The sequence below is a fragment of the Hyla sarda genome, chromosome 4, assembly GCF_029499605.1.
Source record: "Hyla sarda isolate aHylSar1 chromosome 4, aHylSar1.hap1, whole genome shotgun sequence".
In the NCBI taxonomy this organism is placed as follows: Eukaryota; Metazoa; Chordata; class Amphibia; order Anura; family Hylidae; genus Hyla; species Hyla sarda.
Genome location: NC_079192.1, coordinates 133,073,982 through 133,097,087, shown reverse-complemented (window position 1 = coordinate 133,097,087; position 23,106 = coordinate 133,073,982). Strand labels below are relative to the sequence as shown.

Genomic DNA, 23,106 nt, shown 5'->3' with positions numbered 1-23,106 from the left:
GATAGTCTATCTGCAGCATCTTTTACGGAGTCACAAACAACTGACAAGAGTAGCAATATGGTTTTTTTGCTCAAATGCCGCACCAGAAGAGCTGGGAAGAAGCACAAACGATCAGTGTTAAAGCCTTTGACCCAAGAACCAGCAAAAGTGAGTGCAACAGTTACCGGTCGTCCTGTTTTGAAGTATCTGCTCTGGTGAGGATCGCGGCCTGCTAGCCCTTCCACTGGAGCGTGAGTGGAGATAGAAGCTGTCAGCCCTCCTAGTAAACTATGTTTGGGGTATTGTGGACACATCACGGTTTATGTTGGAATACCCTTTTGAAGAAATCAGATGTATGCTGGGGATCTCACCCCAAAACATGTGAACGGGGCATTACACATGCAGTTTTTATAGCTCAGTGTAAAGTCATGAAGCATCAGCATTACATTTTAATAAATGTATATTTTACATCCTGTTATAGATATGTACATCCTGTAAGTGTGCTCAGCTATGGGTTAACAGATTGGCAGTCTTGTTATTTACATGTCGCTGCCAGCATTCAGGAAGTGTGTGGAGAAAGTCTTGACATTGAGACAGCTGTGTCTTTCCCACATCCTCTCTGTGCGGCTGCCCATGTTAGAGGTTATTCTTCTGATAAAATTCATGTTATGTACAGGGAAAAATGTCTGAGAAAGCCTACCTATTTCCAAGAGACAAGAACGGGAACGAATATAGTAGTCATTGAAGGCTTTGGGCCTTGAAATTCTATTTCTGTGCGTTTGTCAAATCATTACACATTATAGGGGGGGGATTTATCAAACCAATCAGATCGCTTCTTTTATGTTTCAGAGGACCTTTGAAAAATGAAAGAAGCGATCTGATTGGTTGCTATGGGCAACTCAGCAACTTTTCCTCTGGACAGGTTTTGATAAATCCCCCCCATTATGTGTAAGAGGGTTATGTGTAAAAACAACTTTTTACATGTCAGTCAGACATCTCAAGTTATTGATCACCGGATCTCACTCCTGAGACTCGCTGCTATAGTGAGGGAATGGTCAGGGAAGCAGGCAGCATTGTGCTTCACTCCCCAAACAGCAGACCACTGTGTGAATACATGAATAGGACATATTGGGATGATGACATTACAATGCTATATTTTTTCATTGCATTTTTATTGTGATGCTGGGTCCGTCAGTCCTTAGAGGGGTTGTCGCATTAAGAAAAATAGGTCAAAACAGATGCATTATGTGAAATTAAACATTTTCAAATGGAGAAGCATTACTAAAAATGTCATGTTTGAAAGATATTGGGTTACGAATCCCCCATGTTCGGTCTACCTGCAGTCTCCTGGAGGTATTGACAGTTATTCTCCACTGCATATGCAAGAAACAGGGATTGTGGGAAAGTGCGTTCTCTGTTACCTGCCACAGCTCAGAGAGAAAAACAGAAAAGATCAGGGATCTAAGTTTCTTTACTTAAAAATAGCACATGTGTGTGTGTATATATATATGTTACTGCATAACTTCCAAACGGCTGGAGATATTTCGATAATAATTGGTCACATGTTACTTATATGTCCACTTAAAATATAGGATAGTTAATTTAACCCTTAACTACCCCCATTTGTGAGGGTCGGGGTTTTTGTTTAAAGTCCCATGCAAATCAATGGGAAATTAATGTTCCCACATAACTTCCGTACAGCTGGAGATATTTCAATACCTGGTACACATATTACAGGTCAGGATATGAGGTCGGGATAGGAGGACGGGATAGGAGGTCGGGATAGGAGGACGGGATAGGAGGTCGGGATAGGAGGTCGGGATAGGAGGTCGGGATAGGAGGTCGAGATATGAGGTTGGGATAAATGGACTGCATAGGAGGACGGGATAGGAGATTGGGATAGGAGGTCAGGATAGGAGGTCGAGATAGGAGCAGGGGATATGAGGATGGGATAGGAGGTCAGGATAGGAAGTCGAGATAGGAGGTTGGGATAGATGGATTGGATAGGAGGACGGGATAGGAGGTAGGGATTGGAGGTGGGGATTGGAGGTCGGGAGAGGAGGTCGAGATAGGAGATCGAGATAAGGATAGGAGGACGGGATAGGAGGTAGGGATAGGAGGTCGAGATAGGAGAACGGGATAGGAGGTCGGGATAGGAGGTCGAGATAGGAGGACGGGATAGGAGATCGGGATAGGAGGTCAAGATAGGAGGTGGAGATAGGAGGACGGGATAGGAGATCAGGATAGGAGGTCGAGATAGGAGGACGGGATAGGAGGACGGGATAGGAGATCGGGATAGTTGGTTGGGATATGACAACAATATATGAGGATGGGATATGAAGTCAAAAGCTTCCTCCTTTGTTTATTTTCCTTCCCAACAAGGATTAAGAAGGAAAAACCAGGCAACGCTGGATACTCAGCTAGTTGTTTATAAAGATGACTGTTCTCAAAGTTTAAACAGTCTTATTTTGGTGATTTTTAGGATGGCTTAAGAAGACTTTCAGGGAATGAGTATATCCTCTCAGCAAAACGTAAGTCCTGCCATCTTGGTGTCTTTACTATAGTTTTTTGTCATGGAGCTTTACTAGTGTATGATTTAATATCAATTGATTTTCTGTTATTTTCTCATCTAAACAGAAGTCCATCCGTCTTCTGGGCATTTAATCTCCTCTCTCTCCCTTTCTGACATCCCACCTCGGATAGCTCAGGCAATGGAGAATGAAGAGGACTGGGAGTTTGATATATTTGAATTAGAGTCTGCCACTCATAAAAGGTACTATTATTGCTTCTATTGTATATCTGAAGTCTGCCTGTATAAACTTTCTCAAGATTTATAAATACAGTCAGATTCCTTCTAATCTGGCATCAACAGAACATATTCTGGATCATTGAATTGTCATAAAATTCTGTATATAATTCATATGTAATGGTAGCCTCACAGAAGACTTTCCACAGTACATGATAAAAAGATACAAAAAAGATTTTTATATACTTCGGTAATATAGGAAATGTGGTGGTCACACAGAGAACCCAATATTAAAGTGGCCATTAACCCAAGCAACATTATATCATATTTATCAAAGTCCAGTGAAGCCAGTTTGATCCAGTGTATGATAATAACTCCATTTGTCTGCTCCCACTGTTCAAGGACTGAATGTTATGTGCTGTATATAGTAGGCAAACAAGCAGGATGTTGGTGCAAAAACAAAAGGGTTTATTAAAAACAAACCAGCAGGAACATAACAGTTCAGCAAAAGGCTTAACATCAGCTGTTTAACCTCTTAGGGACCCAGGGTGTACAGGTACGCCCTTGCTCCCTGTACGCCCATGGGAATTTCGCTCCCCGCCGCACACCGGACGGGACCGGACCGGGATGCCTGCTGAAATCATTCAGCAGGCATCCCGTGACAATGCCCAGGGTGGTCCTGAGACAATTCAGACCAGTGATCTGTGGCGATTCTGGGTCATACGGGTCTCCGGTGACCCTGAAAATAAGGGGGATCAGGGCTGTCCAAGACACCCCCGATCCCCCTGAAGGGATAGGAGTAAGGTGGCCGGGGTGCCACCCCTCCTATCCCTGCTATTGGTCGGTCAGAAGCGACCCGACCAATAGCGGGGGGGGGGGGGGTTAAAGGGTTAAAGTTTGGTTCCCCCATTCTGCCCATGGCGGTGGCGGAGGTCCACTTACCGGCGGCGATCAGCTGTGGCGGGCGGCGATCCTCTCCCTGGTGCGGCGATCCTGCGACTACAGAAGCCTGTGAGTTGTTACCTAGCAACATCTGCAGGGCTACAGTTTTTGGAGACCACTATACAGTGGTCTCTAAACTGTAGCCCTCCAGATTTTGCAAGACTACAACTCCCAGCATGCCCAGACAGCTGTTTGGGCATGCTGGGATTTGTAGTTTTGCAACAGCTGGAGGGCTACAGTTTGGAGATCACTGTGCAGTGATCTCTAAACTGTGGCCCTCTAGATCTTGCAAAACTACAACTCCCAGCATGCCCACACAGCAGTTTGCTGTCGCGGCATGCTGGGATTTGAAGTTTTGCAACATCTGGAGGGCCACAGTTTGGAGATCACTGTGCGGTGGTTTCTAAACCGTGCCCATTTAAATCTTGCAAAACTACAACTCCCAACATGCACGAACAGCAAACAGCTGTCTCGCCATGCTGGGAGTTGTAGTTGCGTACCTCCAGCTGTTGTAATTATGCAACAGCTGGAGGTACGCAACTACAACTCCCAGCATGGCGAGACAGCTGTTTGCTGTTCGTGCATGCTGGGAGTTGTAGTTTTGAAAGATTTAGATGGGCACAGTTTAGAAACCACCGCACAGTGATCTCCAAACTGTAGCCCTCCAGCTGTTGCAAAACTACAACTCCCAGCATGTACTGATCGCCAAAGGGCATGCTGGGAGATGTAATTATGCATCTCCCAGCATGCTTTTTGGCGATCAGTACATGCTGCATGCTGGGAGTTGTAGTTTTGCAACAGCTGGAGGCACACTGGTTAGAAAATACTGAGTTAGGTAACAGAACCTAACGGAAGGTTTTCCAACCAGTGTGCCTCCAGCTGTTGCAAAAGTACAACTCCCAGCATGCACGGTCTGTTTGTAGTTTTGCAACAGCTGAAATCTAATAATTTTTAATATAGATGTCTTCTATTACCTTAGTATAATCCGTCATGTGTCACCTGTCCTCATCTAGTGCATTGAGTCTCTATTGCAGATTCTATAGATTTTGATGGGAAAATGATGTTGCCTGCAGCACTGTTTTCCTATTGAAATTACATACACCCTGATGAACCTGGCATTACCCACTATAAGTCAGCGAGGTCCATGCAATGAATCCAGCAGAGCAATGTGGATTCTGTTATAAACACAACTACAACTCAAAATGTGAACAGAGCCAAATCCCAACAATAATCTTATGTATGCTTTGCCTTCTAAGTTTTGTTAAAATGTTATACTTTTTTTGTATACTATTTTTGTAAGATGTTTATGTTTTTCCTTTATGTCATAATTCTAGTAGAGTTCTACTTTTTTTCCAATCTTACTGAACGATAAATTGTCTTCTCTTTTCATGCAGGCCTTTAGTTTACCTTGGCCTTAAAATGTTTGCACGGTTTGGGGTTTGTTCATTCCTAAACTGCTCAGAAGTTACTTTGAGATCCTGGCTACACATTATTGAGTCAAACTACCATTCAGGCAATGCATACCATAATTCAACACATTCCGCCGATGTCTTACATGCCACCGCTTACTTCCTGTGCAAAGAAAGGGTGAAGGTAAGGAAGTTCTAACATAATGACATGTGCAAAAACATGTACACCTCTATGGCAGGGTTTCCCACCTGGATTTTCGGACACCCAAGTTTTTTTGCGGATTAATTGTAAAAGCATGATGAATGTTATAAATACCTTATAAAGATTATTAGGTCTATATATCTATAGCTCGATACAGTAATATACAATCAGAACCAGCATTTACTCTTATCTGTAAAATGCTAACCACAAGGACCTGCTGTTGTTTTTTCATGGACTCGAAAAAAGTATGTACAATTAATGCAAATTATATAAAATATATATCTTTTGCACATGGAAAGTTAGCTAACCTCCTAAATACATAGGTTTCAGTATTTTGCACTGACCCCCAGTTTATATCATGAGCCGGATTTATGATTTTGCTGGTTATCATTGGAAACAGTCAACAAGCTTGCTGTGAAACATATCCTTCACAGCTTAGCTGAGTGTCTATAATTCCGTGGGACAGACAGATTGAAACCTGCAGAATTAGATTGTAATTAAAGGGGTTGTCTTGCAACAGAAAAAACATGTGCATGGTGTCAAAATGTGAAATAAAGAAACTTACTAATATTATGTTTTTTTTTTTTTCAAATTCAAAAAAGGGTTTTTTGAAAGTAGTAGAGGTAGCATTACAATCAATAAGTAAGCAACAGAATAATCAAAACACGAAAAAAGAGAAAGAAGTCTGGCGGCCAGGAGAGGCCTAATGGACAGCAGTACAATAATGCACAATTACATAACATATCACATAGCAAAAAGAAACAATAATTATGAGGTACCACAATAAGTAATGCAACGAGCAGTCAACCAGGAGCATCAAGTAGCAACCCAGGTGCCAGGGCTTCCCAGATAGGTCAATTACAAGGTTTAATGTGGGTTCTGGTACCAACAATGGAAGTACAAAAAAGAAATACAGCGAACAGGTATAAACAGTTGTGCGTAGAACACGAAAGGTAACATCAGGAAGGGGGAGGGGCCAGGGAAGGAGGAAGAGGTAGAAGAGTCAGGCACCAAGCAGTGGATGAGAGGTTTACAAAAAGAGGAGCGACAAGAAAGAGGAAAAAAAAAAGGGGGAACCAGCGGGGGCCACAGGACATCACAGAGTTAGTAGATAAAACCAGCCCGGAAACTCAGTTTCAGAGGGAGATCACAGGGACCTACATCTCTGGGAGGAGCAAAACTGCACCCATGGGAGCCAAGTGGTCTCAACACGCACAGCATCTTCAGGGTGAACCGACATTAACTCCTCCATCTGATGTGAGTTGGCGACTTCCGCCAACCAATCGTCTAAGGTAGGGGGGTCAACAGACCGCCACCTTCGGGGTATCACTGCCTTCACAGCCTGAAGGAGGTGCCTCGCCAGAGACTTCTTGTATTTGGCCTGCGCCATGGGAAACATAAAGAGTAGGGCTGCTGCAGGGGTGTGGGGGACACAGATCCCGGTGACCTCTCGAACAACCCGAAGGACCGATTGCCAGAATGCAGCGAGTTTAGAGCAGCTCAACCAGATATGCGTCATAGTACCCTCCGCCACACTGCATCTCCAGCAAACGCTGGGGACCGAGGGGTACCAGCGGTGAAGCATTGCCGGGACACGGTACCAGCGGGTGAAAATTTGTAGCAAGTTTCTTGGGCTTTGGTGGCTACCACCACTTTATGGGTCAAAAAGAAGCATTTGGCCCAGGCCTCAGGGGAGAACGTCACTCCCAATTCAGCTTCCCAAGCAATATTATGTTTTATTATCAAAAGTGCACAGATCTTTCATTTCAGCTGTGCTCTCCTTATAAGCTGTGATGTGTCATTGTCAGAGCATCAGGTAGCATTGAGCTCTGTTTCTGTCCTGGAGTGTCAGTACTGGACCAGTGATATGAAGGAGAATGCTTGTTTTAAAGCTCAATAGCTTTATGAGGTATTAGATAAGGCAGCAGGGAGCCCTGTTTTCTGTCACAGCAGTCTCTGGTTATATCTGTTATCAGGAAGGAGAGTCATAGACCATGGCTCACAACAAAGTGAATACGATATTCAGCTCACCTCTCCCAAGTCGGAGCACGGACCCGTGCCCGGCCAGGCACACACCGCAGAACCGAACAAAAGCAGGAGGTTCAGCACTTCGAAATATACAGCTTTTATTGTAGAAACGACACACATACAAGCAGTAGTCAGACACGTTTCGAGCGCATGCGCTCTTCCTCGGTGACGGGTTCGTGCACCGAATTGGGAGAGGTGAGCTGAATATCGTCTTCACTTTGCTGTTGCCTCTGGCCTCTTCTTGCTCCCTCCCTGCAGCTCACAAGCTCACAAGCCTGATGACCTCTGTAAACCGAGACCGCCACAACTGAGAACATGCTCCCTGTTGCCTTTTCTAAAGAGCCATAAAGCTGATGTGTAAAACAAGCCCCCTACTTCACATCACTTGAAGCTTGCTAACACTCCGGGACGGGGAGGGAGCTCACTGCTATGTTATGCTGTGACAATGGCAAGTCACAACTTACAAGGAAATTCTGCACTTCCTGAAAAGGTAGAGGTAGAGCACAGCTGAAATGAATGATCTGTGAATTTTTGATAACACTATATTAGTAAGTTGTTTTATTACACATTTTGACACCATTCAGTTTTTGTTGTTGCTTGACAACCTTTTATAGGCTGTACCAGATGGGGTATGTATTTCAGTGCCATTAACAATGCCAACCATACATTGCCAGTCAGTTTTGCACCCAAAATAGTGTGAGATATAGGTTACCCTCATGTATTGCTACCCACATTGTCCCATAAATGTCATCCATACTATGCGTCTATATAAACTTTTCAGTTTATCCGTTTTTAAGCTTGATGAATTATGAATGTAAGAAGACACAGTAGTTTACTTTATGCTCTATTCCTTCCTAAACTCTGGTAAATGAATTCTGCAATTGTTACTTTGAATAAGCCTCCATATTGATACTGTGACATATCTGTTTAGCAAAGCCTGGACCAGATCGATGAGGTTGCTGCTCTTATTGCTGCCACTGTTCATGATGTGGATCACCCTGGGAGAACGAATTCATTCCTGTGTAATGCTGGAAGTGAACTGGCCATCCTATACAATGATACAGCAGTGTTGGAGAGCCATCATGCAGCACTGGCATTCCAGCTGACGACAAGAGATGACAAGTGCAATATATTCAAAAACATGGAGAGGTGAGATAGCACAATAGATAATATAGTGCACCTGTCACAAAAAAAACCTTTTATGATATCTCATAGAGACATGTCGATAGTCAGACCCTGAATCAATCGCTAGAAAGTAGCCACTTCCCGCTCTGTGTCTATGTAACTGAACCAGTCCCATAGATTAACATTATGAAACCATTTTGGTCATGTGGCATGGCTAGGAGAGAACATGCAAAGTGCACACTTCCCTCAGCTCATTTTTGCAGTCGGTCAGGTTCTAAGCACCCAGACCCTGACCAATCAAAATTTTGACATAAGGATCAGCCAACTAATATTGATGGGGGCCTCATAACTGTCCCCCAACACCAGATATTAGAAAGAAAATTGCATGTTGGATTTCATTATGCCTGATTCTTTTGGTCTCTAGGAGATAAGTCGCCATCAGAGGTGTCTGGCAGCAGATTTCTCTCTCCATTCAGAAACACATCTGTTCAGTTAAGCAAAGTGTGCACATATATGGGAGCGTTAGGAGGTGTTTAGCCAACAGCTCTATGAAATGTATAGCCAGCATAGGATGAGTTTCGATTTATCTCCAAAGGTGCTATGGCAATACTTTATTCATTTTCCATAATGTGGATCAAATAAAGTTTTATAGCATTTTATGTACATGGTGTTTGCAGTGGGCTCAGGACCTCAATTTTCAGCTGGTCAGCTATTTTTCTTATTTCAATTATTTCATTTTTTTTTTTCCAGTAGTAAAACATAGCTTAAATGGGCACTGTCATATCCAAAACTTTTATATGTTGTTAACTCCTGCCCGCCCCAGGACGTATGCATACGTTGCTACCTATGCGCTGCAGGACCCGGCTGCCAATCACAGCCGGGGTCCCCCACAGGATCGTGCCGGTCTCGGCAGCATTAACCCCATAGATGTCGTGATCAGTCCTGATCACGGAATCTATGGGGTTGACAGGGAGAGGGGGCTCCTCCTGTCAACCAACAGTGAGCCCGTTGGTTGCCATGGCAGTGGGAGGTAGCCTGTGAGGTCGTGCCATAGGCTGGATCGCACAGGCTGAATGTCAGTGTATACTGACAGTTATACCGTGCTGCAGTACAGATGCACTGCAGCATAATATAGCAGGTGAAAAGTAAAAAAAAAAATTTAAGGTTTTAAATAAATTAATAAAGTGTAAAAAGAAAATAATAAATACTCCTTTCACAATAAAACCATATATTATCCACAAAAAACAAACGCCCAAACCTATACATAATAGGTATTGCCACGTCCGCAATGACTTGTACAATAAATTGATAATTGTATTTATCCAGCATGGTGAACCACGTAACAAATTTTGGTCCAAATTATGGAATAAAAAAGATCAAAAGGTAGTTTGAATTGCAAAAAGGGTGCCAATAAAAAGTACAGATCGACTTGTAAAAAATAAGCCCTCACAAAATGGCCATCAGAACATGACAACACAAAACAGGGGAAGAAAGGATTTTGTTGAGAAAAGGGGAAAAAATCCCCCCCCCCCCACAAACTTTTATTTGCTACAGGGGTCACATGTCCCAAGACGGACCAGTAAATAGAGACTGGTGGGGCGATGTTGAAAACAACAGAACAGGAATGGCAGGGTATCGGTATGGTTAATGTTACCTTTATATTTTACCACATTCTGAGCCATTTCCTACATAGTCCTTTAATCTCCATGCATTTTTCTTTGCTGACGCATTTTAAGCATTTTGTCTTAATGTATTCTGCACAGATGTACACTTACCTGTTTCATGTTGTTATTTGAACAGAAATGAATATCGCACTTTGCGGCAAGCAATTATCGATATGGTTTTGGCCACAGAAATGACGAAGCACTTTGAACATGTCAACAAGTTTGTCAACAGCATCAATAAGCCATTAGCTGCGCTAGAGGAGAATGGGGTGAGTGGAGCTGTGGATTTTCAGTTTTCTATAAAATGTTCCATGGAAGTTACAAATCCATCATTGGCTGTAAATGTGTATTTATAAGTAAAGTAATAAAGAATTCCGCAAAGCCTGCTTTGAAATGTACATTATTAGCAGAAGCATTGAATAGTGGAAAAATTTTTTTTTGCTTTGGTGTTTTATGGGTTAACAATAACAGGCAAAGCATCCATTGCATTCTATACAATTGACTATGCACAGTTTATTCTGTAATGTAGAAAGATTTTATAATCCCCCATTTTAGCAATGGGAAGTTGTCTTCTTGATAAGTCTTCATATATGTGTTACCTATGATAATGCCAGTAACTCTGATTTGTTATTTAATTCAGTCTCTTTTACTTGTATGTAGGGAAGCATCAGTGATGATGAGTCTGTCAAAAACATACTGACATCTCCAGAAAATCGAATACTCATAAAGAGGATGCTCATAAAGTGTGCAGATATCTCCAATCCATGCCGAGCGCTGGAGCAATGCATTGAGTGGGCTGGTAGGATATCAGAAGAGTATTTTGCACAGGTGAGGAAGAACTTTAAAGGGGTACTCCACTGGCCAGTGTTCCGGGTGCGTTGGTAACATTTAGTTCCAAACACTGTGCGCGCTCTGCGTGGGTCGGCCATGCCCCCTCATAATGTCAGGCCACCACGCCCCCTACCATAGACTTGCATTGAGGGGCCTGAAGTCACCAGGGGGCATTGACGACCCCTGCAGCGTGCGCACAGTGTTCAGAACTAAATGTTACGAACATTGCCAGAACATTGGCCAGTGGAGTACCACTTTAAGTCTTGTATGGTAATGTGTGTATACAATCACAGTATAAGCTGTTTGTCTCTGTAAAGTGACCATTAATATTTTTAAGGCTTCGCATCCCTGGATTACTATTATATATATATAAAAAATATATATATATATACATAACAAAAAAGTGTGAAACAACTGAAAATATGTCATATTCTAGGTGGAAAGTGTCCCCAAGTGCAGTCACAAAAATCATCAAGAGCTACAAAGGAACTGGCTCACATGTGGACCGCCCCAGGAAAGGAAGACCAAGAGTCACCTCTGCTGCGGAGGATAAGTTCATGCAAGTCATCAGCCTCAGAAATCGCAGGTTAACAGTAGCTCAGATTAGAGACCAGGTCAATGCCACACAGAGTTCTAGCAGCAGATACATCTCTAGAACAACTGTTAAGAGGAGACTGTGTGAATCAGGCCTTCATGGTAGAATATCTGCTAGGAAACCACTGCTAAGGACAGGCAGCAAGCAGAAGAGACTTGTTTGGGCTAAAGAACACAAGGAATGGACATTAGACCAGTGGAAATCTGTGCTTTGGTCTGATGAGTCCAAATTTGAGATCTTTGGTTCCAACCACCGTGTCTTTGTGCGATGCAGAAAAGGTGAACGGATGGACTCTACATGCCTGGTTCCCACCGTGAAGCATGGAGGAGGAGGTTCGATGGTGTGGGGGTGCTTTGCTGGTGACACTATTGGGGATGGCTACCACAGCATCTTGCAGCGGCATGCTATTCCATCCGGTTTGCGTTTAGTTGGACCATCATTTATTTTTCAACAGGACAATGACCCCAAACACACCTCCAGGCTGTGTAAGGGCAATTTGACCAAGAAGGAGAGTGATGGGGTGCTGCGCCAGATGACCTGGCCTCCACAGTCACCAGACCTGAACCCAATGAAGGCAAAAGGGCCAACAAATGCTAAGCATCTCTGGGAACTCCTTCAAGACTGTTGGAAGACCATTTCAGGTGACTACCTCTTGAAGCTCATCAAGAGAATGCCAAGAGTGTGCAAAGCAGTAATCAAAGCAAAAGGTGGCTATTTTGAAGAACCTAGAATATGACATATTTTCAGTTGTTTCACACTTTTTTGTTATGTCTATAATTCCACATGTGTTAATTCATAGTTTTGATGCCTTCAGTGTGAATCTACAATTTTCATAGTCATGAAAATAAAGAAAACTCTTTGAATGACAAGGTGTGTCCAAACTTTTGGTCTGTACTTTATATATATTAGGTACAGTATACCAGGGGAAGGCCATAGAGGTCTAATGCAAATTCTTAGCCAATAGTTGAATAAGGTCTACAATGGCAACATTATTGACTACTGACTAAGAATATTTTATAACTAGATTTCCATTGCTTGAGTCACCAAAAACAATCACATTGTAGTTCACATTAAGGCTTCTTTCACACTACAAAATTCTCCGTTTTTAAACATCCGTATGAAGTTCCATCTGAAAACCAGCTGAAAACGGCAGTAATAAAATCCTATACGTCCGTTAGAAAATCCCATTATAGTCAATGGGATTTTCTAATAGCCGTTTGAACCCGTTATAGTCTGTTATTGATAATGGACGTTATTTTGTGACGGAAGATAGTAACGGGAGAAATAGTTCATGAACTATTTCTCCCGTTACTATCTTCCGTCACAAAATAACGTCCGTTATCATTAACGGACTATAAAGGGTTCAAACGGCTATTAGAAAATCCCATTGACTATATTGGGATTTTCTAACAGACGTGGAGGATTTTGTTACTGCCGTTTTCAGCTGGTTTCCAGACGGAACTTCATACGGATGTTTAAAAACGTAGAATTTTGTAGTGTGAAAGAAGCCTAAGAGCTATTTTTATGTCTATTCTTTTGAACATACATTTCTCCTGAAACATTGTCCCTTAGTGCACCCTAGTTTACACAGCAAAAAACATTAGCAGGACCATGCTGGCTCTGTTTTCTTATGTAAATTGGACTATTACTTTATGTTTCTTACTATTTTGAATTATTTCTCTATCTTCTAGACAGATGAAGAGAAGCGGCAAGGTTTGCCTGTGGTAATGCCTGTGTTTGACAGGAATACGTGCAGTATTCCGAAGTCTCAGATCTCATTTGTGGATTATTTCATCACCGACATGTTTGATGCATGGGATGGTAAGATCTGCCTGTTAAATGTTTACCTTCCCAATATTTTTTGTATATAACAGGCTGCAATTTATTACAACGTATCAGTCTAGACTAAACTTCAGAGTTGTCTCTTAGATGTCTCTTAGTTTTTAGTATTTGGTTTAATAGTTGTAAGGCTAATATTCTACTGGTGAGGTATAGAAAAAGGTGGGTGCAGCTCTCAAAATCATATTTGCTTAGCGACTACCAAGGCTAACACATGCATGTACTTGTATCGGTTTATCATAATATCACACGTCACTTAGAGGTGTGCCGGAGCAGAAAATGATTGGGAAACAATGATTTAGAGCAGGTATAGGCAACCTTCGGCACGGCAGATGTTTTGCACTACATTTCCAATGATGCTTTGGCAGTATTTTGGCTGTAAGAGCATCATGGGAGATGTAGTCCAAAACATCTGCAGTGCCGAAGGTTGCCTATGCCTGATTTTGAGTATATCTAAGTTTAAAGGGGTACTCCGGTGCTTAAACATCTTATCCCCTATCCAAAGGATAGGGGATAAGATGCCTGATCGCGGGAGTCCCGCAGCTGGGGACCCCCGGGATCATGCACGCGGCACCCCGTTTGTAATCAGTGCCCGGAGCGTGTTCGCTTCGGGTCTGATTATGGTTTACCGCAGGGCGGGCGGCGTGTGACGTCACGCCTCCGCCCCCGTGTGACATCATGCTCCGCCCCTCAATGCAAGCCAACGGGAGGGGGCGTGATAGTTATCTCGCCCCCTCCCGTCGGCTTGCATTGAGGGGCAGAGCGTGACATCACACGGGGCGGAGGCGTGACATCACACGCCGCCGGCCCTGCGGTCACCGGTAATCAGTCCCTGAGCGAACACGCTTCGGGGACTGATTAAAAAACGGGGTGCCGCGTGCATGATCACGGGCGTCCCCAGCTGCGGGACTCCCGCGATCAGGCATCTTATCCCCTATTCTTTGGATAGGGGATAAGATGTTTAAGCACCGGAGTACCCCTTTAACATCACTTTTGTTATGTATGTTTGATGTCTGTGACGTTTAAAAAATTTGCTTTTTTTTTTACCTTTCCAGCATTTGCTGACTTGCCGAATTTAATGCAACATATGGATAACAATTTCAAATATTGGAAATCACTAGATGAAAGACAGCTGAAAACGCTACGACCGCCCCCCGAATAGCAAATAAGCCCTCCCTTATAAGGGATCCAGATAGTTTTGGCTCTCTAACTGATGCCAGAACCTGCTTCTTCATCCTACAGGATGTTCACGTAACAAGGATTGTCAGGTCAAAAGATACCTCCAGTACCCTGCAGTAAACTTTGATATAAAAATATATAAAAAAAAAAAAAAAAAAAAGCCTTTTGCATTAACTTATCTCACAAGTTAAATTACACTGGATTGCTGCAATATTTGTACTGACGGGTTCTACACAAAATATCAGTTATTTTCTTCATACCTGTATGAAAACCTTGAAGATTCCTTTGATAAAAGTTTTCTTCGATAGATTTGCGCAGAAAAACAAACAGACTCAAACCTGCAAGTGAAGGAAAATCATCTTTGGTGTCTCGCGGCTTTTAAGAGAACACTCTGCTTTTTTTTTAAAGCACTTATAGTTGTAACAATCAACACATTAAATGCACTCTTTATGAAGGAGTTTTTGATCTCTGAAAAATAGATCTTCTCTATTTTTTAATATCACAGAAGGGGCAATCATTCACCTCTGCACACTACTGATAGGGAGCTTTCTCAAGGCTGTTTAGTAGAAAATTGTATAACAGACACAGAACTTGATCATTAGCATCTATGATTAAAATATGTTTTATTTATTTTGTTAGATGTTCAATATTTTCTATGAATTTATAAAAAGAAAAAAAAGCCAAAGCCAACTCTAGATGCATTACAGATGCTCACGATTCCTAGTCATTACTATTAGAACTTAACCTTTGATTTTAATAATGCAAATCCATGAATATTATCGAATCCCATATTTGTATTGCACTGTACGACTCACGTGGAAGTTTGATTTTATGTTGATTTTTTTTCTCCTTTTCCTGGACGATGATGCAGAAGATTCTGTTGCTTTGGATTTAGTGCCACAGAAGGGACATATTAGACTATTTAATTTGGTGATGGCCCTTTTTTCAGTTGATTTTACCCTGTGATGCCAGTGGGCGCCAGGAGTTGCTATGCAATGTGTTGGCAGGTCCACTGGCTCTTACGGTGAGAGGACAGTAACCATTCTCCTCTACTCCATATTTTGCAGTTCGGTTCCCTATCAGGAGTCTGCCTTATTTTCTACAATATTTCTACAATGCATTCCACAGCAAAGATGGAAGGGGGAAGTAAAATATATTTAAACATTTTATAGCTTCTCTATTTTCTTTTGCAAGGGTATTCCCTTACTCCAGTTTGGAAAGGTATGTACCTTCACAGATTAAAAAAGACATTCACAATAAGCACCAGTTACAATAAAGTGTATATTTTATGAATTGTCAACTGCTGTTTTTTTACTTTTTGGTTTCTCTGTAATAATAACAGCAATGTGTAATTTATTAGTTTATTAATATTTTTTAGCTTAATAACTACTTTGAAACATTGTGTAGTAGTATAGGGGAGCCGTATTTTTCGCCGTATACGGCGAATACACACCTATCGCGGCGGTCCTTGTGGCCATCAACGGCCGGGACCTGCGGCTAATACAGGACATCACCAATCGCAGTGATGCCCTGTATTAACCCTTCAGACGTGGTGATCAAAGCTGACCGCCGCGTCTGAAGGGAAAGTGACACTAACCCGGCTGCACCGGGAGGGACCTTACCTGCCTCCTCGATGTCTGCTCCGTGCCGGGATCCTCTGCATGGCCGGCGCTCTCCTTCGTCGTCATCGCGCACGGAGAGCGAGGATACCAGGCAGCAGAGACGTTCCGGAGCGACGGGGGCACCCCGGGGACGTGGCGACAGCGATGGAGGGCAACATCCAGGGCAGCGGTGACGAGTGGTGACTGGTCCGGAGCGGCGGGGACACGTGAGTACTACCTCCTATACCAGTGGTCTTCAACCTGCGGACCTCCAGATGTTGCAAAACTACAACTCCTGGCATGCTTGCTGGGAGTTGTAGTTTTGCAACATCTGGAGGTCCGCTGGTTGAAGATCACTGTCCTATACTTTACATTGTATTCTAGATTTTCCTCATTTAAAATTGGGTGCGTCTTATATGCCGGAGTGTCCTAAAGGGCGAAAAATACGGTATCTGGTGAATTGTGGACCTGTGTTACTAGTTTATAGTATAATAGGTAGTACATATTTCATAAAACATAGCTTTTATTAGTAGTACAATAATATGACCATATACAATATTAGATGACAATGATCATATGATCATTGTCGTCTAATATTGTATATGGTCATATTATTGTACTACTAATAAAAGCTATGTTTTATGAAATCTGTACTACCTATTATACTTTGAAACATTAGAGGTACAGTGCATCCACAATAAAGGGGTATTCCACCCAAGAGCATATATCACCTATTAATTTGTTATCCCAGGAACTGAAGCAACAGCTCATACTTCCCCAATACTTGCACAATTGTGCACAGAAGGTCGGCAGCTTTTACAGACCTATATCAGTTTCATGTCCACAGAAAGAAGTTCCAGCTTGTATGTGCACTAAAAATGGGAAACTTTTATTTAGTAATCCAAAGAGCAACATACAGTACAGGGCACAATACGCCAACACATTTCGGGTCTCTAATACCCTTATTCTTGCCCAGACAAAAGGTACTAGAGACCCAAAACATGTCGGATAGGATAAGTTTGAATGGAACAGAAGTCAACAATGCACCCTGCTGCTCCTTGGATACTGCTGGATACAACTTAGCACAGGCTTTTAACTTCATAGCAACCTATGTGTTCTTTTCATTGATAAGATGAAACTGCATCTCTACATTGATTAAGAGAAGAGTCTTCCAAGGCTTTTCTGGTTTGGAGGCAATGGCTAGAAGCTTTGCTTCCAGTAGATTTTCTGGACTGGTTTGGAGTTTGGTTTTTGTTTATTCCATTAGGGTAGGGTGACACGTGACGTATTTTGCTACATATTTGCTGCTGAAGCTACTTATTTTGCTACCTATTGACTTCAACATGCAAATTTTCTGCTGCAAATCTACTGCAGATTTGCTGTAACAGATTTTGCTGCTCATCGAAGTCAGTGGGCAGCAAAATCTGCTGGAGCAAATCTGCTGCAGAAAATGTGCATGTGTAAACATACCCTGAGGGTGCGTTCACACATGCGCATTTTGCTGCAGATCTGCTGCATATTTTGCTGCCCATTCACTTCAATGAGTAGCAAAATATGCTGCAGCAAATCTGCAGCAGAAAATATTCACATGTGAACTGACCCTTAGGATGCGTTCACACGAGCGTATTTGTCAGCAGATCCGCAGCTGCGGATCCACTGACAAAGGCCCCTAAAGTGCTGCCCTCTTTGTGCCTGCTAATAGCGGCAATCCGCCGCTACCAGCAGACGTACTGCGATGTGCGAGTTACCCTGCAGTGTACTCGCACACATCGCGGCCGCTCTCTGTGTAGCTCAGGGAGCCGGGGGAGCGGCCGCGATGTGCGGGATGTGCGGATACACTGCGACTCGCACTTCACAGTGTGTCTGCTGCTGGTAGCGGCGGATTGCCGCTATTAGCAGGCACAAAGAGGGCAGCCATTTAGGGGCCAGCTGCGGATCCGCTGACAAATACGCCCATGTGAACGCACCCTTAGGGTACATTCACACGTGCGTATTTTTAGTGCAGATTTGCTGCTGAAGATTTTGCTGCCCATCGACCTGAGGGTGCGTTCACGCGTGCATATTTTTGCTGCCCATTGACTTAAATGGGCTGCAAAATCTACTAAAGAAAATCTGCAGCTAAAATATACATGTGTGAACGCACCCTAAGGGTACATTCACACGAGCAGACCCACAGCATATTTTACACTGCGGATCCGCCGCTGAAAGTCCCCTGCATGGTGGTTTTACATGTGCCTGCTTGGAGCGGCAATCTGCCGCTACGAGCAGACACATTGCGATGTGCGAGTCGCAGCGCGCATGTGCAGTATACTTACACATTGTGGCAGCTCTCAACCTAGCTCATGGAGCAGGGGGAGCGGCCACAATGTGTGCGAGTACACCGTGCATGCGCAACGACCCGCACATTGCTACAGTGTGTCTGCTCGTAGCGGCGTATTGCCGCTCCAAGCAGGCATATCTAAAGCCACCATGCAGCGGTCCTTCAGCGGCGGATCCGCAGCATAAAATATGCTGTGGGTCCGCTCGTGTGAATGTACGCTTAGGCTATGTTCCACTGTTGTGGAATGTCCATGCAGAAGATTCATGCAGAATTCTGTGCAGACATTGCACAGCAGCAGAGTCCCAGTGATTTCAATGAGATTCTGCTGCTCTGTTCATAAGGAAGAATTTCCATGACAGGATTCTGGTGCCCACAAAAACATTGAACATAAGGCAGCACATTTTCGAGTGGTCCTAGCGTGGACATGTTCTGCTGTGCAGACATTCTACCATGTGAACACGGCCTTAGTCTAGATACAGAGCTGTATACATGCTCGCTACAGAAACAAAATGCAGTGTTAGTAGCATGAAAACCTGTCATGGGGCATTTTTCAAGTATGAACAAAATTTTAAGTATATAAAATAAAATTGTATTAGGGAATGTTTCCTCCACAATAGCGCTACAAAATATGGTAAAGGCATCATTCACATTCCATTTGACCTTTAGCTGTCAGGGCATGTTGGGAGTTGTAGTTTTGCAACAGTTGGCAACACACTGGTTGGAAAATACTGCGCTCCATGATACAGACACAACCATGGATCTCCACTTTTCCTTACAGGATTATAGGGAGCTGTATATTTGAGGCTCAGCTCGCACACATTGCTGCCATACTCCACAATTGGAAATCACTAGAAAGAATAATAACATTGTAGAAATGTATTCTAGGTATATTGCTGCGTGACATTTTTTATCTGAATCTTTTTGTACTCTAGTTTCTATGACAACCTGGTACTGCTCTTCTGTATGAATAAAGAATAGCATTTCTTTTAAGGAAATGGAGAAACGGCACATCTGTAATTGATGGTGAGGAAATCCTATGATTGTATTATGAATGACTGCAGCAGAAAAGAGTCTCCTCACATTGTCTTCCTTTCATAAAGTAACTAAGGACAGTAGGTAGAGCAGTGCCCACAATGCCAACTCTCTCCTCCACTACAGACACTGTTGGTTAGTGTCACCTGTGCATTTGCTCCATTTATTCACACACATAAAGTAACTAAGGACAGTAGGTAGAGCAGTGCCCACAATGCCAACTCTGTCCTCCACTACAGACGCTGTTGGTTAGTGTCACCTGTGCATTTGCTCCATTTATTCACACACATAAAGTAACTAAGGACAGTAGGTAGAGCAGCGCCCACAATGCCAACTCTCTCATCCACTTCAGACGCTGTTGGTTAGTGTCACCTGTGCATTTGCTCCATTTATTCACACACATAAAGTAACTAAGGACAGTAGGTAGAGCAGTGCCCACAATGCCAACTCTGTCCTCCACTACAGACGCTGTTGGTTAGTGTCACCTGTGCATTTGCTCCATTTATTCACACACATAAAGTAACTAAGGACAGTAGGTAGAGCAGTGCCCACAATGCCAACTCTGTCCTCCACTTCAGACGCTGTTGGTTAGTGTCACCTGTGCATTTGCTCCATTTATTCACACACATAAAGTAACTAAGGACAGTAGGTAGAGCAGTGCCCACAATGCCAACTCTGTCCTCCACTACAGACGCTGTTGGTTAGTGTCACCTGTGCATTTGCTCCATTTATTCACACACATAAAGTAACTAAGGACAGTAGGTAGAGCAGTGCCCACAATGCCAACTCTGTCCTCCACTTCAGACGCTGTTGGTTAGTGTCACCTGTGCATTTGCTCCATTTATTCACACACATAAAGTAACTAAGGACAGTAGGTAGAGCAGTGCCCACAATGCCAACTCTGTCCTCCACTACAGACGCTGTTGGTTAGTGTCACCTGTGCATTTGCTCCATTTATTCACACACATAAAGTAACTAAGGACAGTAGGTAGAGCAGTGCCCACAATGCCAACTCTCTCCTCCACTTCAGACGCTGTTGGTTAGTGTCACCTGTGCATTTGCTCCATTTATTCACACACATAAAGTAACTAAGGACAGTAGGTAGAGCAGTGCCCACAATGCCAACTCTGTCCTCCACTTCAGACGCTGTTGGTTAGTGTCACCTGGTCATTTGCTCCATTTATTCACACACATAAAGTAACTAAGGACAGTAGGTAGAGCAGTGCCCACAATGCCAACTCTGTCCTCCACTACAGACGCTGTTGGTTAGTGTCACCTGTGCATTTACTCCATTTATTCACACACATAAAATAACTAAGGACAGTAGGTAGAGCAGCGCCCACAATGCCAACTCTGTCCTCCACTTCAGACGCTGTTGGTTAGTGTCACCTGTGCATTTACTCCATTTATTCACACACATAAAATAACTAAGGACAGTAGGTAGAGCAGCGCCCACAATGCCAACTCTGTCCTCCACTTCAGACGCTGTTGGTTAGTGTCACCTGTGCATTTGCTCCATTTATTCACACACATAAAATAACTAAGGACAGTAGGTAGAGCAGCGCCCACAATGCCAACTCTCTCATCCACTTCAGACGCTGTTGGTTAGTGTCACCTGTGCATTTGCTCCATTTATTCACACACATAAAATAAAAAATACATTGTGAGGGTATTTATTAAAGGATTTATGTGTTGTTGTTTTTTTTTACGTAACTTTGGCGCAGTGTCTTTTTGTGCCAAAGTTTAGCGCATCTTCTCCACTGTCATTTTTATAACTTTCTCAAAATCACACGGTCCTGTGTGTGATTTTAACTTTAGTCAGTAATTCATAATTCCCGTTTTTTTAGCGCAAATCCCCACCGAGAAATTTAGCACATGGAAAACACACTTAGCAATGTCAGAAAATGTAAAGGCGTCAAAATACATAAATTTTTTTTTTTTTTTTGGGGAAAGCAGTGACACCTCCAGGGCTGCTCAATACTATCCTGCGACATTGTTGTCTCTGAGGGACCTTCACCCTCCGTTGAGCCAGCATTGGACATGGCCACACAGGTTCAGGAAAGGAAAGCACTAAAGCAGTGGTCTCCAACCTGCGGACCTCCAGATGTTGCAAAACTACAACTCCCAGCATGCCCGGACAGCCAACGGCTGTCCGGGCATGCTGGGAATTGTAGTTTTGCAACATCTGGAGGTCCGCAGGTTGAAGACCACTGCACTAAAGTAACAACAACAAAAAAACTACCCAAGTTGAAAATAAAATCCATTTCACATGGTGACTATAAACCCCACAAAAGAAAATAACTCATGTCGCTTGCTGATATACTGCAGGAGGGACCCCGAAATGGCTGCTCTACAGGGTAAAATACGCGTCCTCTGTGGTAAGTTCTGTGTAAAAGGCGCTGGGAACAGCTGATTTCAACATTTGCACCAAAATTACTAACAACTTGCACCAAATGATAAATTTGGTGCATGACCACGAAAACCAAAGTGGAAAAAAAAGGGTAAAAAGAAACTGTTAACAGGCAAAATTGATAAATATACAGTGTATAGTGACTGCTTTTTTAGTAATTGGATAGTGGGGACAGTCCACTCTATTTTATACACACTTTTTTGTCAGCCCTAGTACCCATTTGTGTCATTTCCACTTCTGGTTTTGGCTACAAATAATGACCAAAATGAGGGGACAAAAATACTATGTGTGAACCCAGCCTTAGATGATAGATGCGTCTTGGTGAGAATTTGTTATTATGAGCATCCTATAAAGCATGGAGGGTTTTTTCTATTGCATTTGTATATGTGATCTATTACAGCTCTGTATAACTGAGAGGTTGTATGGAGTTGTATACAGCGGTATGCAGGGGTTAGATACTTTACACATCACCTTTAAATCCTTCTGTCTATAGGTGCATCAAATCTCCCTGCACAAGGGGGAATTAAGGATAACTTCACACTTTGGAATCTCTGAATGGAAGTTCTGCCGGAGATCCCGTGGGTGAAGATAGGTCCGTGCAGAGTGCATTGCAGCCCCCATAGAAGGCAATGAATTTCTGAGAGGATCTTTTGGCAGATCCGCTCAGAAATGTATTGCCGTCTATGGGGAAGGTAATGCTGTCCGTGCTGTCCTAGCATCGCCCGTGGGATCTCCGGCAGACATTCCGTCAGAGGGTTTCTGTAGTGTGAACCTGGCCTAACGGGAACCATTAGTAAAGGTTTACACTATACAGAATGGTGAATCTACCTACAACAACATACAAGGGGCAGTAACTAAAGCTACATTGATTTAGGGTCCTACTATAGCTCCAAGTAAGTATTATATAGTGTCAAACACATTGAGGCCTATTATGGGATGTGAGGAACACTGTTGTTTGTGAATGATGTTTTCAATCATACATGACAGGATTTGAGATTTATGGAGTGTAAGAAAAACAAAGACTGCACACTGGCGCCTCGGGTATTACCCAATAGAGAAAAACAGGAGGACAACTTCACAGTTGGGATACTCAAAAGCGAGGTAGCTGCTAAACTTGGAGAGACATCTATGAAGTAGAACAAATAGAACCCTTTGAACCTGACACTATTGTCTCTCTAGTGCAGGATGGAATCAGTAAATCCAG

At 43.1% G+C, this 23,106-nt stretch overlaps 1 protein-coding gene across 3 annotated transcripts in view; it reads left to right on the top strand.

The window, feature by feature from the left end:
• PDE8A (phosphodiesterase 8A) overlaps positions 1 to 15,705 on the top strand; it is a 347,339-nt gene extending 331,634 nt beyond the window's left edge. For all 3 annotated transcript variants that reach the window (XM_056572185.1, XM_056572182.1, XM_056572184.1), the window contains exons 15-22: positions 2,462 to 2,510; positions 2,617 to 2,752; positions 5,062 to 5,260; positions 8,238 to 8,455; positions 10,232 to 10,364; positions 10,756 to 10,923; positions 13,213 to 13,342; positions 14,416 to 15,705. In XM_056572185.1, the coding sequence (XP_056428160.1) occupies positions 2,462 to 2,510; positions 2,617 to 2,752; positions 5,062 to 5,260; positions 8,238 to 8,455; positions 10,232 to 10,364; positions 10,756 to 10,923; positions 13,213 to 13,342; positions 14,416 to 14,522 (1,140 nt within the window). In that variant the 3' untranslated portion in view covers positions 14,523 to 15,705. The remainder of the gene's footprint in view (positions 1 to 2,461; positions 2,511 to 2,616; positions 2,753 to 5,061; positions 5,261 to 8,237; positions 8,456 to 10,231; positions 10,365 to 10,755; positions 10,924 to 13,212; positions 13,343 to 14,415) is intronic.
• Positions 15,706 to 23,106: the final 7,401 nt, after the last annotated feature.